This window comes from Podarcis cretensis (assembly GCF_951804945.1).
Source record: "Podarcis cretensis genome assembly, chromosome: 5".
In the NCBI taxonomy this organism is placed as follows: domain Eukaryota; kingdom Metazoa; phylum Chordata; class Lepidosauria; order Squamata; family Lacertidae; genus Podarcis; species Podarcis cretensis.
In genome coordinates, this window is record NC_137174.1 from 8531927 (window position 1) to 8548254 (window position 16328).

Sequence of the window (16328 nt, forward strand, 5' to 3'; positions counted from 1 at the left end):
CTAGAATGTATCGCTTTAACTGCCAACGCTGTTACTAATTTTGGTTTTCAGGTTTGTCATTTATAACTTTGTCTAGCTATTTGCTGCATGTTATTAATTAAATTGCTTTATTATTACATTTGTATCCCACTTTCCTTCCAGGTTTTTTTAATAAGCATCTAGAAAATGTTTACAAATTGATTTTATCATCATTTTTTTTAATGATTACCACAAATTCAGCAGAGAAATGGGAAGGGGGCACAGGGAGAAAAGATTGTTGGGAGAGGAATTTTACAATTTATCAAGATGTGCGTACTGGCACCTCATGTTTCACCCCCCCCCAAAAAGACTATTGTTATACAATGCATATAAAGTGTCGTATTCTTTGACAGTGTCTCAAACTTTAATCAAGGAAATTAAACATGTTACTTTTCTTTCTTCCCTTGCTTAGGCCCACCCAGAATTTCCGATAAAGTGATCCATCGGCAGTCTGTGAGATTAGGAAGAACAATCAAGCTCCCTTGTCCCGTGGAGGGTGATCCCCCACCCCTTACTATGTGGATGAAGGATGGAAGAACCATCCACAGTGGTTGGACGCGGTTCAGGGTCCTCCAACAAGGGTTGAAAATCAAAGAAGTGGAAAGCGAGGATGCCGGAACATACATCTGCAAAGCCACCAATGGTTTTGGCAGCATGAATGTGAACTACACCCTGATTGTGATTGGTGAGTACCAAGAGTGCTCTTCAGAGCCTTTGAGGGCTGCAGATCTGCTCTGTAAATAATCTACCAGCCTCTAGTTAAACTAGTCTGTCCCAATATTTACAAGCGTTTGCGGCGCTGCATGTCTCTGTGTTGCAGCCAGCAGCTTCAAGATAAGATTAGCCAGCCTTGTGTCAAAGGTTGCAAACAGACCGGAGTGATGCAATAATTGCTGATCACAGCGAGTTCCACACAGGAAAGGTTGAGTGATAAGGGGAGGTCACACTAGCCTTTGTGGTTGCTGCTGGAACATAATTGTTCTCAAAACAACCCTTTCTTCAAACCCATGTTTCACCTTGGGTAGCAAGGTAGTGTGCTACCATTATTGTCAAGAATAGCGGCAGGTGCTATAACTCATAGAGTCGTAGAATTGTAGAGTGGGAAAGGGACCATGAGGGTCATCTCCTGCGATGAAGGAATCTTTTTCCCAATGTGGGGTTTGAACCCATGAGTCTCATGCTCTACCAACTGAGCTATATATATTATAAAGTTTTACTGGTGGCTTAAAAATACGGGATGGGAAGACTCTATTCTGCCTGTGCATTTCACCATAATATTCTGAATGAAGAACACAGAGTGGCAGGGTTTGAATAGACTAGCTCTGCCCCCCCAAATTAATTTGGGACCAGATCCAGGTTAGGTTAGGTTAGCTGGAATCAGAATGGGTTTGCGGGGGTGGGTAACTATTCACCGAACTGAATAAAGCCTTCTTTGTAGTCTTTTCTTTTTCTCCTCATCTTTGCAAAATAACTTTTCTCTTCGTAACCTGCCTTTCTTCTGGAAAACAGATTTTTAAGCTCTGTTTCAGAAATCATCCCCTTGGGGAGAGCATAGGTTTGATCATCCAAATTCATAAAGGAGAAAGCTGATTCAAACCGATCAAAGCTTGCTTAATTTACTCCCTAACAGGCCATGCACAGTGATGGCAGTTTGTAGATTATGATGATTTATAATATTCATCTGAAAATGGCACCTAATACTATGCACCATATTTTTCGCTCTATAAGACACACCGGACCATAAGACGCACCTAGTTTTTGGAGGAGGAAAACAAGAAAAAAAATAATACTCTGAATCTCAGAAGCCAGAAGAGCAAGAGGGATCGCTGCGCAGTGAAAGCAGCAATCCCTCTTGCTGTTCTGGCTTCTGGGATAGCTGCGCAGCCTGCATTCACTCCATAAGACACACACACATTTCCCCTTACTTTTTAGGAGGGAAAAAGTGAGTCTTATAGAGCAAAAAATACGGTAGGTGGAGACTGATGGGTTTAGGTATTGATATACTTGCTACAAGGTAATTTGCTTCTGTCTGAGCTAATCCTTGCTAAAAATAGAATCTCTTCAGTGTTCTAGAACGTGTTTCTCGTTTGTACAATAGCTACGACTCACTTGGATAGTTTCTGTGTGAAAGTACTATTCCTCCTGGTGCCTCATATTTGTGGCTCACTAATGCTGTTTCTATTTAAACTCTGTTTATATTTTCTGTCAGGGGTTCCAAGCGAGCACAAGGGGTGACTGTCTGGCTCTTTCAAAAGTTTCACTTGACTCCACATTTAAAGTACATGTGGCAAAGGCTGGGTGTTAGGGAAAATGCTCTTTTTTGAAAACTACTCATTTTGTGTGAAGTTCTGGGATATATTATTTTTTTATATATGGTGATGTGAGAACCAGGACCAACCCGTATTTCAGAAACCCTAGGATTCTGTAGAATAGATGGGAAATAAATCCATTTCTTTTGGATCTCAGGATGCAGATCTGTTTCTATTACATTGGTACCTCGGTTTAAGAACAGTCCGGTTTAAGAACGATTCGGCTTACAAACTCTGCAAAACCAGAAATAGTGTCCCGGTTTGAGAACTTTACCTTGATCTAAGAACGTAATCCAAACAGTGGAACGGCACCGGCTGCACGAGGCCTCATTAGGGAAAGCATGCCTTGATTTAAGAACGGTTTTGGTTTAAGAATGGACTTCCAGAACGGATTAAGTTTGTAAACCGAGGTACCACTGTACATCTCCTCTATTCTCAACAAAGCACCCATCCTCCCACATGAGGTGTAGAAGGAACTTGTGACAAGTTCCTCTCATCCAACATCCTCCAGGCTTTATAAAACACCTGAATATTTCTAACGTTTGTAACTGAATTATCCTTCTTACGAGAACTGGCAATGCTTATATTCCATTCTTCTGTTTTTACCTAGTTTCTGCTGCCATCTGATCTCAGGGCATTACAATCCAAGGATCCTTTTCTTCTTTTACCTCTGCAAAAAATAAAAAAAACACAAGCAAACCTGTAAGCTAAGCCCAAAACCAGTGTTAAGTAGAATGTACAGTTTCCTCCCATAGCTGAGCTTAAAAGGTTTTGTGGCTTACCACAAGGTTTTGGATGCTAATTACAGCGAAGAGACAGCTTTTAATCCAAATTCACATTCCAATGATTAAGTACAAGAGTTGCTTATCTGCAGTGGTTCCCAATTAGCTATATACAGCGGCCCCCCTGTTTTTCAAAAGCCAAGCCATGGATCCCCTATTTTTGAAAATTTTTGATACCTTTGTTGTAGTTTTTGGTATGTGAATGGTCCCCCGGACCCCCTACATCAGTGGTGTCCAAGCTTTTTTCAAAGAGGGCCAGATTTGATGAAATGAAGGGCTGTGAGGGCCAACCAAAGGGCCGACCAAAGTTGTTAACCTTTTTTTAGGATTGAAGTTGTTGAGTTGTGGGTTTTTTATTTTATTTTACCCCATGAAATAAACTGTCGCAGGGGCCGGATTAAACCAACTGGTGGGCTGGATTAGGCCCCAAAATGGACTTTGGACATGCCTGCCCTACATGGATTCCTTAGGATCAATGGACCCCCAATTGGCAACCCCTGATAGAGAGTCATCTGTAGTCCAGAAAAACAGTGGTGCTGTATATTTTGTACAGCTCCTGCATAAAAATCTTTGCACAAAGCTCTTCTCTTCAGCTGCCACTGAATGCTTTTTTCTTACTCTTTTCTTTTCTTTTAATACCACTGGTCATTCAGCAACTAAATATAAGTATTAAAAGTAAGCAGAGGCCCTAATATGTAGCTCTTTAATCGCTTAAAAATGAAGAGCCCGTGCAGGTACTATCTTACAAAAGTAGTTTCTGTTCAGAGAATGTAACCATTTTCAGGAGCCTGAAGGAATCTTGCCTCTTTCTGCAATAATATTTTAAGTGATGCTTGGGTTGTTGTTTTTTAGTTATTGTCTGCAGCTTGCAAAAGTGCCTTCACTCAAGACACGCGTTGCCTTACCCTAAGTCATCCACAGGGCATGTGCTGTCCTTAAGAACCACAGTTTGTGAATTCATGTGTAGGTGTATTTCATCTGCAGAGTGCAGCTGAGGATATCATCCACAAAAGCACCTAACTGTTTAAATACTCTGATGGGGAATGTTGTTTATTAGAGCTCCTATTTTACCAAAAGTGTAGCTCTTGAAGGCAATAGTACAATGTCTACTGTATACAACATTACCTTCAAAATAGCCTTTTCTTGCTAAACTGGTTATTGCTTGATTGTATTTTACAAGTCCTATGAAGTACAATCTTTGATACTTTGGCATATACCGTATTTTGCACCCCATAGGACGCACCCGATGGCCGCGCGGAGCTGCGCTGAGCCCGGGACTGCAGGCAGCTCTGTGCAGCCATCGGGAGCCGGGCGGGACTTCGCGCCCCGCTCCCGATGGCCGCCCAGAGCTGCGCTGAGCCCGGGACTGCAGGAAGCTCTGTGCAACCCTCGGGAGACCGGCTCCGAGGGTTGCGCAGAGCTTCCTGCAGTCCCGGGCTCAGCGCAGCTCTGCGCGGCCATCGGGAGCGGTGCGCGAAGTCCCACCCAGCGAAAGCCTGCATTCGCCCCATAGGACGCACACACATTTCCCCTTCATTTTTGGAGGGGAAAAAGTGCGTCCTATAGGGCGAAAAATACGGTATATTAAAATTTGTAATAAGAATCTGTTTTTTTAAAAAATAAGACTCAGCATATATACCCACAGAGAGATACTTTGGCCGCCATTTTTTTGTTTATTCAGTATGTTTCTTGACATAGTTATAGCCCAAAATGTCTTCTGTGTGCATAAAAGATGGTCTGTATGACAGGTTTCTGGTGATCTCATTAATTGGTATCTCAAAACATCATTTTTAGCATTAAAAAGCTGTGGAAGCACATGAAATGAGAAATGTAGGTGGCACCTGACATCTCTGTTTACACTGCTGGCTTCTAAGCAAACATTTATCTGCATGGATTTGCTTCAGTTTTGGCCCTTGCTCTTTGTCCAGAACCAATGGAACAAAAATTCTGAGACTTCAGAACAAATTAAAAAGCAAACAAAAATAGGTAAGAATGAAACTCTCTGATACTGATCAATGAATATACCTTTAGCAGAGTGAAACAGCTGGCTTTACGTGCCATGAAAGAGCAATGTTTTGATGGCTATTTATTTTATTGTTCTTGTGTTTTAATTGCCGGGGTGTTGGGGAGGTTTGTGTAGGATTTTCTGCTGCAGGTTCAACAATAACTTGGCTGGCTTTGGGTACATTTTGGGGGTGGTGTGTGTGGGGGGGGGGAGCATTTGCTGCTTTTATCTTAGATCTTAGCCAGGAAAAAATCTTGGGTTGGCCTTAGATCAGCATTATCTCTGTTTGAGGGGGAAGCAACATATATCCATTATAAAGAAATTCTGACTTTTCTTGTGGTAGCAGCTCATCTTATGGTCACCCAGCATTGGACGAGGCTAAGTCTACACTTTCTAAGAGGACTGGCATCAACAGTTATTGCAGGTGGCACTGAAGGAACAGTTAACAAAACATGCATGGATAAACGGAGGGTAGATGGACAGCTTTTCTGACTTATGGGCCAGCTTTGTTCAATATGCTAGGGTTGCAGAGCATGACGTATATACCTGGTGCGCATGGATCTTTGTAGAAGGACATTCTGGGATGACGAAGCCTTTTACTTTTGAGAAGCTATGGAAATACATAATTCTACTTACTTGGGTTGCTTTCTTTGAATGTTTTGGCAGCAGTTCTGTGTTGAAATTCCTCCTGGTGGTTGTAAATACTTTGTGTACATGAAAAAGAATAAAACTACAGTTTTAACAAAAATTGCAGAGCTGCTACTTCGTTTTTAATGCATTGGCCACATTCAGACTATTATATTGCAGCTTAATAAAGCAAGATTTGAACAAGCCTCATGCTCCTTCATTCTTCCCAACCCTCAAGCCAGAATATTATCATTTCCTGTTATGTCTGAATGAACTGAGAATCTTTGGTTAGCAGCTTCTGAACAAGCCAGGATATTAAGCCAACTTTAAATCATGGCTTTATATCCTAGCTTGTTTGGAAGACATCAACTCTAGTTTCCTAGTTCAGACATAATAGGTAACTGTAGTTCATGTTACCAAGACACTTGTTTCAGATGGCAATCCACATACGCCCTCAAAAGATGTGTCTGTTTTGGCTTTCTTCTAGGAAATGAACATGGTGGCATTGCAAAGGAATCGGAGCAAGCTATAGTGGTTTAGGCCAAACCTCCCATAGCAGCAGGACGCGGGTGGCGCTGTGGGTTAAACCACAGAGCCTAGGACTTGCCGATCAGAAGGTTGACCTGAAGGAGCGTCTCCACCCCCATCGTTCTGCCCGGACGCTGAGGTCCAGCACCGAGGGCCTTCTGGCGGTTCCCTCATTGCGAGAAGCAAAGCTACAGGGAACCAGGCAGAGGGCCTTCTCGGTAGTGGCACCTGCCCTGTGGAACGCCCTCCCATCAGATGTCAAAGCGATAAATAACTACCTGACATTCAGAAGACATCTTAAGGCAGCCCTGTTCAGGGAAATTTTTAATCTGTGATATTTTAGTGTATTTTTGGTTTTTATGGAAGCCGCCCAGAGTGGCTGGGGAAACCCAGCCAGATGGGCGGGGTACAAATAATAAATTATTATTATTATTATTATTATTATTATTATTATTATTATTGGTGGTTCGAATCCCCGCAATGGGGTGAGCTCCCATTGCTCGGTCCCAGCTCCTGCCTACCTAGCAGTTTGAAAGCATGTCAAAGTGCAAGTAGATTAATAGGTACCGCTCTGGCGGGAAGGTAAACGGTGTTTCCGTGCGCTGCTCTGCTTCACCAGAAGCGACTTAGTCATGGTGGCCACATGAGCTGTACGCCAGCTCCCTTGGCCGTTAAAGCGAGATGAGCGCCGCAACCCCAGAGTTGTCCGCGACTGGACCTAATGGTGAGGGGGTCCCTTTACCTTTACCTTTTACCCATAGCAGCAGCCATGAACCATCTTGTTGTCTTGATTAGTCCCTGTGACTTTTGCCATGTCTGTGGCAAGCTGATGGCTCCGTTGAACTATTAATTAACTTTGGGGAACGAAACAAAAAGGGCTTCCTCTAGCAAGCATCTTCCACTCATCATTTAATCAGCTCTAAATTTCCGTATTCTGGGAAATGTCACCACCCTTTCCCACGAGGGACTCTTCCGTCACCTGGCCACGAGTTCTGGTTGTTCAGAGTCCCTTTCATGACCTCCCTGCACCTCTGTGGAAGGAAAATGGTCCTTTGTCATTTTATGTCACTTTCTCATTCAGTTCTGTCAATGAGTTCACTCGTTAAGTAGTTAGACCTCATGCCCATCAGAACTCTCTTTCCTGTAACTGAACACTTCTCAGTCACCCCATTGTTCAGTCCTCCACACTCCCCTTCCCAAGCTCAGTCTCACTCTGCAGATATCTACAGGGGGAAAAAGACTTCTGCTTCATTCCAGCTAAAACCTTCACCTAGGCCTCTTCTCCCCATCACCCTGACTCCCAGCTGTGTTTGTTGTTTACTTCAGATTAGTCAAGACCCTTGCAGGAAGCGTTCCCAAAGAAAAACCCTTTTTCTATTTTTGGAAACGTGGAGTGGATTCCCCCCTTTAAAAAAAAAATGGTGAGGGCACATAAAAGTATTCTCCATCTGTCTGCAAAGGGCCCGCCACCTGTTTCTTTAGTTGCTGTCAGAAACTTCTGACTCAGACACAGTTGTAGACCCGTAGTTCATGGTAAAGTTCAGGAGACTGATTCTGTTCAATTATACCTTTCTCAGGACGGGTACTTAACAGTGTTTTTCTCCATCTTTCTACCTCTGCCTTTATTATGTCATTCCAAACCATGGTGTGTTTAGGCTTGCGCTGCAAGTACATCTCATTCCTAGCACCTGCCAACTAGTACATCCACTACAGATAAGATATTAGTATTAGTATTAGTATTAGTATTAGTATTAGTATTAGTATTAGTATCAGTATTAGTATCAGTATCAGTATTAGTATATGTGCCTCCCCACAGCACCAAGATCCCTGCTGTCTTCCCCACATCCTCTGTGTAATAATAATAATAATAATAATAATAATAATAATAATAATATATTATTTGTACCCTGCCCATCTGGGTGGGTTTCCCCAGCCACTCTGGGTGGCTTCCAACAAAGACAAAAAATACACTAAAATGTCACACATTAAAAACTTCCCTGAACAGGGCTGCCTATGTAACTGACAATGACACATGGCTTTGAGAAATCAGGCCAGCAATGCCCACACTGGTTGCTACCACCCTTCGTCACTCACTGATACCCCCAATATTAGTAACTAGGTTCAGGATTAGCCCAAGGTAGTATAGTGGTTTTCGCAATAGTGATGTATGGAAGTGAGAGCTGGACCATAAAAAAGGCTGATTGCCAAAGAATTGATGCTTTTGAATTTTGGTGCTGGATGAGACTCTTGAGAGTCCCATGGACTGCAAGAAGATCAAACCTTTCCATTCTGAAGGAAATCAGCCCTGAGTGCTCACTGGAAGGACAGATCCTGAAGCTGAGGCTCCAATACTTTGGCCACCTCATGAGAAGAGAAGACTCTCTGGAAAAGACCCTGATGTTGGGAAAAATTGAGGGCACAGGGAGAAGGGGACAACAGAGGACGAAATGGTTGGACAGTGTTCTCGAAGCTACCAGCATGAGTTTGACTAAACTGCGGGAGGCAGTGGAAGAAAGGAGGGCCTGGCGTGCTCTGGTCCATGGGGTCACGAAGAGTCGGACATGACTAAACGACAACAAGTATGGTGCCTAAGGGACACGGGTGGCGCTGTGGTCTAAACCACTGAGCCTCTTGGGCTTGCCGATCAGAAGATTGGCGTTTCGAATCCCTGCAACAGGGTGAGCTCCCGTTGCTCCATCCCAGCTCCTGCCAACCTAGCAGTTTGAAAGCACACCGAAAAAATGCAAGTAGATAAATAGGTACTGCTCCAGCGGGAAGGTAAACAGCGTTTCTGTGCGCTGCTCTGGTTTCAGTGTTCCCTTGCTCCAAAAGCGGCTTAGTCCTGACATGGAAAAACTTTCTGTGGACAAACGCCAGCTCCCTCGGCCTGTAAAGCGAGATGAGTGCCGCAACCCCAGAGTCGTCTGCGACTGGACTTAACTGTCAGGGGTCCTTTACCTTTACCTTTAGTATGGTGCCTGAATGTCCACATGATGACTTTCCACCCATTAATAAAGATGGTGCACAATACACTGGGATATTACAGGCAGCCCCTTTGTTTTTTATTCCATCCGTTGGTGAAATGGGGTATAATGGAAACCCACTGAAAAAACCTGCAAACACCCTGCTCTGTCTCCATTCTGCCCTTTTTAGTGACGTTTCAGTGACATCTTTATGACGTTTCTGGGTCACTTCTGGGTTCGACGTGATGCATGTATAGATGGTCACACACGTATTGAACACACATAAACAGGACACTGCCTGTAATGGGAGCTGCCGTAGTGTATAGTGGTTTTCTTGTGCAGCGCCCATTAATTTAAATGGGACTTGTGTCAGAGGGTGTCCTATTGGATAATGCCCAGTGGGATCAAACCTGTCTTCTCCCATTCTTGTCATCCTTCATGGCGTCCAGCATCTGTTACCTGTTATAGCCTGCACACCTTGTAGAGATGTACCGTATTTTTTGCTCTATAAGACTCACTTTTCCCCTCCTAAAAAGTAAGGGGAAATGTGTGTGCCTCTTATGGAGCGAATGCAGGCTGCGCAGCTATCCCAGAAGCCAGAACAGCAAGAGGGATTCCTGCTTTCACTGCGCAGCGATCCTTCTTGCTGTTCTGGCTTCTGAGATTCAGAATATTTTTTTTCTTGTTTTCCTCCTCCAAAAACTAGGCGCGCCTTGTGGTCTGGTGCGTCTTATAGAGTAAAAAATATGGGATTTAAAAGAGAATGGGTGGAACTGGTGGGAGCAGGACTTGATTCCTTTAGTGTATGCGGGGATCAAATGTGGCCAGTGGTGATGTCAACTTTCACTGCCTGCCCCAATGTTAAATTAATAGTTATATTCTTCTTTCCCCTTCTTTTCTTTAAAGAGATTCCCCCTCCTCCCCCCCCAAAAAAAAGTTTTCTTGGTTTCATTTGATTTTCAACCATGTTCAACTGTTGGGTTTATCAACATGCCATGAACCGGCCAACAAAAGACCCTCAGTTTAGAAGCAGCCTTCTCCTCCCTTCTCCTCCTTGCCCCATGAAGTTGTAACATAGGAGTTAAGTTCAGAAGGTGACAACACCTGTTTGCAATTTAAAGGAAATGAAAAGATACTTTTTCCATGGCTATAAGCATGAAATTCATACACATACGTATGCATATACAGTTTCACCAGCGTACTCCGTCCTGTGGTACACAAATGCAAACCAGAATTACTGCCAGTGTCAATTAAAACCCTTGAAGACATCTGGATATGTTTAACCCACGATTCCTTGCAGATGATTTGGAGTGTGTGTGGCGGCGGCTGTTACATCCATGCAACTACCAGGCCTGCATATTTTAATAATTACATTTATTATTAATAGTATTATTTTGAAGGAAAGCAACGCAACATGTCAACTGGTCTGACATCTGACCTGGCCCATAAATGGCTTCCTTTTCATTAGGTGAGAGGAACTGAATCAACTGCGGGGGGGTGGGGTGGGGGTGGAAACCTGTGGCCCCTCCCATCAGCACTAGCCAGCATGGCCAATGGTCACTTGTAGTGAAGCCACAGGCTCCCCACTCTCTTCTAGGCCAAACTCTTTTCTGTTGTGTGCATTTCTTTCATGCGACGCAAAAGACATTGTCCTTCAACAATATGTGCTTTCAGTTGCAGAAGATTTCTGGGCCCTCTCAGTTTACCACCATCAAAGCTTTAAAGCCCTAAACGGTCTCGGTCCAGTATATCTGAAGGAGCGTCTCCACCTCCATCGTTCTGCCCGGACACTGAGGTCCAACGCTGAGGGCCTTCTGGCGGTTCCCTCGCTGTGAGAAGCCAAGTTACCAAACTTTTAGAAGACATCTAAAGGCAGCCCTGTTTAGGGAAGCTTTTAATGTTTAATAAAGGTAAAGGTAAAGGTACCCCTGCCCGTACGGGCCAGTCGTGTCCGACTCTAGGGTTGTGCGCCCATCTCACTTAAGAGGCCGGGGGCCAGCGCTGTCCGGAGACACTTCCGGGTCACGTGGCCAGCGTGACGAAGCTGCTCTGGCGAGCCAGCACCAGCGCAGCACACGGAAACGCCGTTTACCTTCCCGCTAGAAAGCGGTACCTATTTATCTACTTGCACTTAGGGGTGCTTTCGAACTGCTAGGTGGGCAGGAATGTTTAATAGGTTACTGTATTTTAGTGTTTTTGTTGGAAGCCACCCAGAGTGGCTGGGGAGACCCAGCCAGATGGTCGGGGTATAAATAATAAATCATCATTATTATTGTTATTTATCAAAGACAGCAAGTGACAGTTTTTAATGATACAGAAACACCAGTGTGCATGATGCTTTATGGAGTAACATTAACAAACTTTCTACCCGTAGGAACTTACCATTTCGGGTGGGGTGGGGTGGAAAGGAAGACAAGGTTGAAAGAGATGACCTTTTTAACCTGCCAGCAACAGATTTTTTAATGTGTTCACCCCAAATGTGCTGCATTCATTAGCTGTGACTGCAGGTTTCTGTTTGTTGTCAGCTTCACTGCTTGTAAGGTATCCTACAACTGTGGTTTGGTTGCACAACAAGGAGGTTGAGATGTCAAGATGTTAAAAGCATGGGGGCACCATCTGCCAAACTGCCTCCACCCATAAGGTGTCAGCTTCCGTTGTTTCAATTCCTCAGAGTAGCAGCTGCCCCCAACCCTCTAACCAAGCAAAATAAATAAATAAACAAATAAAACTTGTAAGAGAAGTAAGCCGATGTGCACTAAGAAATGTCCCACCTTTTTACATCTTCCAAGATAAGCCTGGGGTGTTTAAGAGGGTACATCTTTAAGTCAGAAGGCTGGAAGAAGAGAAATCAACCCTATTAGAAAATTACATTGGCCAACTTTTTCTTTTGTGAGAAAGCCTCCATCTTTCTCCTTGTTCCACTGCTGTGATTTCGTGTTCCTCTACAATAAGGAGAACAGTGAAAACAATGTGATTGTTTTGAACACTTAACTAAATGGCTGGCAGTTCTTTCATAAAACCAAATCCAGTAAGATAAGCCAGTGCTTTTCCATCCCAGAAGACCCGCAACTAGAGACTCTTCCCTGCTTTCTTTTAGCTTTTTCTCAAATACGTGTTCCCTCTTCATGGAAAATTAGAAGCTCAAAGCAAGTTGTGCCAGGGGAAAAGATGGAAAATTCTCATAGCTTTAAGGATTTAAATTAGCCCAGTGTCGAAATAAGGAGGGGGGGGGTGTGCTTTGCAAACATTCATGCATTTCTACACCATTAGCAAAGGGTGCAATGCTATTCACAATGTCATGATGGATGGAGAGAAGGAGGGATGTGCTTCTACCTGATGCAGTCATTCTACAGAAGGGAGTGAATCACTACAGAGAAGTGAATCCAGCCAGTGTGATGAAGCTCTTATACCCTCTTTGTTGCCCAAATGCAACACAACAGCCTTGTACAGCTGCCAGCGCGTCTGGCCGTTTCTGGTCGTTGCTGCCACCACCCTCCTACTTACTCCTGTAGCCTCAGATGGGGAAGGAATCTGGGATGTACTAATAACAATAATAATAAATTTTTATTTATACCCCGCCCTCCCCAGCCAAGACCGGGCTCAGGGCAGCTAACAACCAATAATAAAAACAAGTTGATTAAAATACAATTTAAAAGATTAAAATGCAACATTAAAACATTAGGATGCAGCCTCTTCACAGGAGGAGAAAGGAAAAAGAAAGAGGGGGAGGGAATCAAACTGATTCTAAGCCAAAGGCCAGGGGGAACAACTCTGTCTTACAGGCCCTGCGGAAAGAGATCAGATCCCGAAGGGCCCTGGTCTCATGAGACAGAGCGTTCCACCAGGCCGGAGCCAGTGTTGAGAAGGCCCTGGCTCTGGTTGAGGCTAATCTAACTTCCTTAGGGCCCGGGACCTCTAGGGTGTTGTTATTTATGGACCTTAAGGTCCTCCATGGGGCATACCGGGAGAGGCGGTCCCGTAGGTACGAGGGTCTACTAAAGCAATTCCTTTTTAAAAGGTTCTGAGCCAGCACTCCTCCCTTCAACCTACAGCGTTTTGGTTCATTCGGAGTGTAACAGCAGCCTGCTCTTTGAGTCTCTCCCAGACCTGAGAAGAATGCGCTGGCGACTTGCAATGCCAACCCTAAACTCCCAGGAGCCCGAATGCCAAGCATCTGGGCACATGGGGATTCTGAAACCCTGAGATTGGCAACCACACACTCCTCAGCAGTCATATTAAGGAACTTTAGGGGGAAAGCAGGCAGAAGGTCCAAACATAATGCAAAATAAAACCGAGCACTGTGGCTCTAAACCTAGCTTGCGCACTGCACTCGTTCTTCAAGCTCGAGCGCAAAGAATCAGGAAAGCTAGTGCGCATCGTGGAAGATCCAGCTTCGAATCCTGGTGCTAGAAAGGGAAGTGGACCCCCCTCAGGTTGGGAGGGGAACACGCTGCAAGAAACACCTCAGCTTTTTAAAAGCCTATCTCATGGGAGGGGGGACCCTAACCCTGACATACCTTGGTGGGAGATATGTGCCTACTAGACTTGGGGAAACGATGGGCACCTCAGGACCTTTCTTCACAAGCAGTGAGTCAGATCCTTATCTCCCACACTCAACTGGGCCAATTATATATATATATATATATATATATATATATATATATATATATATATATATATGTTTTTTTAACGTATCATTTTCAACAGTAATTAAACATACTTCTACATCTTATTCAATTTTTTGACTTCTATCAATCCTGTCTGAAAATTTTCCAATCTAATCTCTCAGAATGCATTTCTTATCTTCCCTATTACATTTCAAACTCATAACCAAGATCTCTATCTTTTTCTACTTTGTAACACTTCGTATATTTCTCCTTACAAAACTTCTTGTAGTCCTACTAGTGTAATTTGTTGATTACAGTTGCTCTCAAATTATTCATATACTTCTTCCAGTCTTCTGTAAATCTCTGGTCCCGCAGGTTTCAAATCCTTCCTGTCATTTTGTCCAAGTCTGCACAGTCCATTAATTTCGTCTGCCATTCTTCTTTCGTCAGAATTTCTTCTCGTTTCCATTTCTGGGCTAACAATACTCTTGCCGCAGTTGTTGCATATAAAAACAATTTACCGTATTTTTTTGCTCTATAAGACTCACTTTTTCCCTCCTAAAAAGTAAGGGGAAATGTGTGTGCGTCTTATGGAGCGAATGCAGACTGCGCAGCTATCCCAGAAGCCAGAACAGCAAGAGGGATCGCTGCTTTCACTGCGCAGCGATCCCTCTTGCTGTTCTGGCTTCTGAGATTCAGAATATTTTTTTTTCTCATTTTCCTCCTCCAAAAATTAGGTGCGTCTTGTGGTCTGGTGCGTCTTATAGAGCAAAAAATACGGTAACATCTTGCCTATTCATGTCCTGACCTACAATACCATTTTTAAAATGTATATTTCAACATCTGGGCCAAGTCTGACAGGAGGCTGGGTCAGCCGATCTGCCAGTCACTGATATCACAATGACATCAGGTACTCACACAATCGGCTGGGAAGGGATAGACAATTCCCTTGACAGGGAAGGGGTCTGGCCTGCATCTTGCTCTCTCCAGGGAGAACCTAGGAATCTTTCCAAGACAAGTAAGAGCGCCGCACTAATTCCTAGTACTGTTCACTGTGCTGGGCTTGTCCTGCAGTAGTGTCTCCTGCCAGCTGCAAGCCCATTCTCGCTTTTTCTTTTTAGCCAGTACAGTGGTGCCCCGCAAGACGAATGCCTCGCAAGACGAAAAACCCGCTAGACGAAAGGGTTTTCCGTTTTCGAGGTGCTTCGCAAGACGAATTTCCCTATGGGCTTGCTTCACAAGACGAAAACGGCTTGCAAGTCTTGCGATTTTTTCCCGCTCCCCCCCTTTTTCTAAGCCGCTAATAGCCGCTTTGCCGCTAATAGTTGCTTTGCCGCTAGTAGCGCTAATCTGCTAAGCCGCTAATAGGGTTGCTTCGCAAGACGGAAAAACCGCTAGACGAAGAGACTCGCGGAACGGATTCTTTTTGTCTTGCGAGGCACCACTGTACTTTGACAGGGAAAGTGACTCTGGAAGAAACTTGGGCTATAGTTCTCGATTAAAGTTGGACTGAATGAAGGAGGTGTGATCAATCACTTTCTTTTTCAAATGGTTGGAGCAACCCTTTGCCAACCTGGTGCCTTCTAGGTGTTCTGGAGATTAACTTTCATCATCCTGAGTCAGCACAACTTTGCTGGGTGAGGCTGATGGGCGTTGTGGTCCAAAACATCTGGATGGCACCAGGTTGCTGATGGCTGGGCTGGGCAATACATGTTTGCCATTAAAAGGCAGTGGATGGCAAACCAACCAGCCAACCAACCAACCAAACAAGCCACTAAAAAAATTGAATGATGTGAGCTGCAATACATTATGCCATGTGCAAACTGTATGTGTATGGGCAAAAGGTTGCATATTTTTCCCCGTTGTGTTGTGAGGTGGGACAAAGAGCTATACAGGTTATAGGAGCACTACATGAGAAAAGCTTTTATCATACTTTTAATTATATCATGTACTGTCTTTCAGTTACACCATGTAGAATTGTTTTACAGGGTCCCATAGAGTGACGGATTATTCACCAGCTCTCTGCATACAACCGACTTCTCAATGTCAGATTAGATGTTCCTCTAATTGCAACCATGTCTGGGTTTGGGGGGAAAATCTAAAGCAAAGATCAGGAACACCAAACTCCCATTTCCCCACCACCAGGTGAAGTTTAACCCTCCCCAAGCATTATCCCAATGGTAGTTGAGCAGGGATGACTTCCAGCTGTATTGGGGTTGCCTCTGGGGATGGAAGGGTTAAACCTCCACACCCTGTCCATTTCAGTCCAAGTAAAAGTTACCCCCTCCAACTAGAATTTCAGTTTACAAAACCCATGGCTGCTATCCAGACAATTGGATTAACACTTACGTTACTTGACAAGGCTTGCTGTTTTCCAAACTTGGTGAGTAAAAGGCAAGTCTAAAATACCACTGAAATATATGTCAAAATATGTGTTTTCAGTACTGCTCAGTTCTGATCAGATAGTTGTCCTTCAGAGGAAAAGATGC

The 16328-nt window shown here is 44.0% G+C and overlaps 2 protein-coding genes across 2 annotated transcripts in view; one reads left to right on the forward strand and one right to left on the reverse strand.

The window, feature by feature from the left end:
• FGFRL1 (fibroblast growth factor receptor like 1) overlaps positions 1–16328 on the forward strand; it is a 175667-nt gene that overhangs the window by 88078 nt on the left and 71261 nt on the right. Inside the window, exon 2 of the mRNA XM_079975295.1 lies at positions 431–703. Within this exon, the coding sequence (XP_079831421.1) occupies positions 431–703 (273 nt within the window). The remainder of the gene's footprint in view (positions 1–430; positions 704–16328) is intronic.
• SPON2 (spondin 2) overlaps positions 1–16328 on the reverse strand; it is a 269742-nt gene that overhangs the window by 77621 nt on the left and 175793 nt on the right. The gene's annotated exons all lie outside the window — the stretch shown is intronic.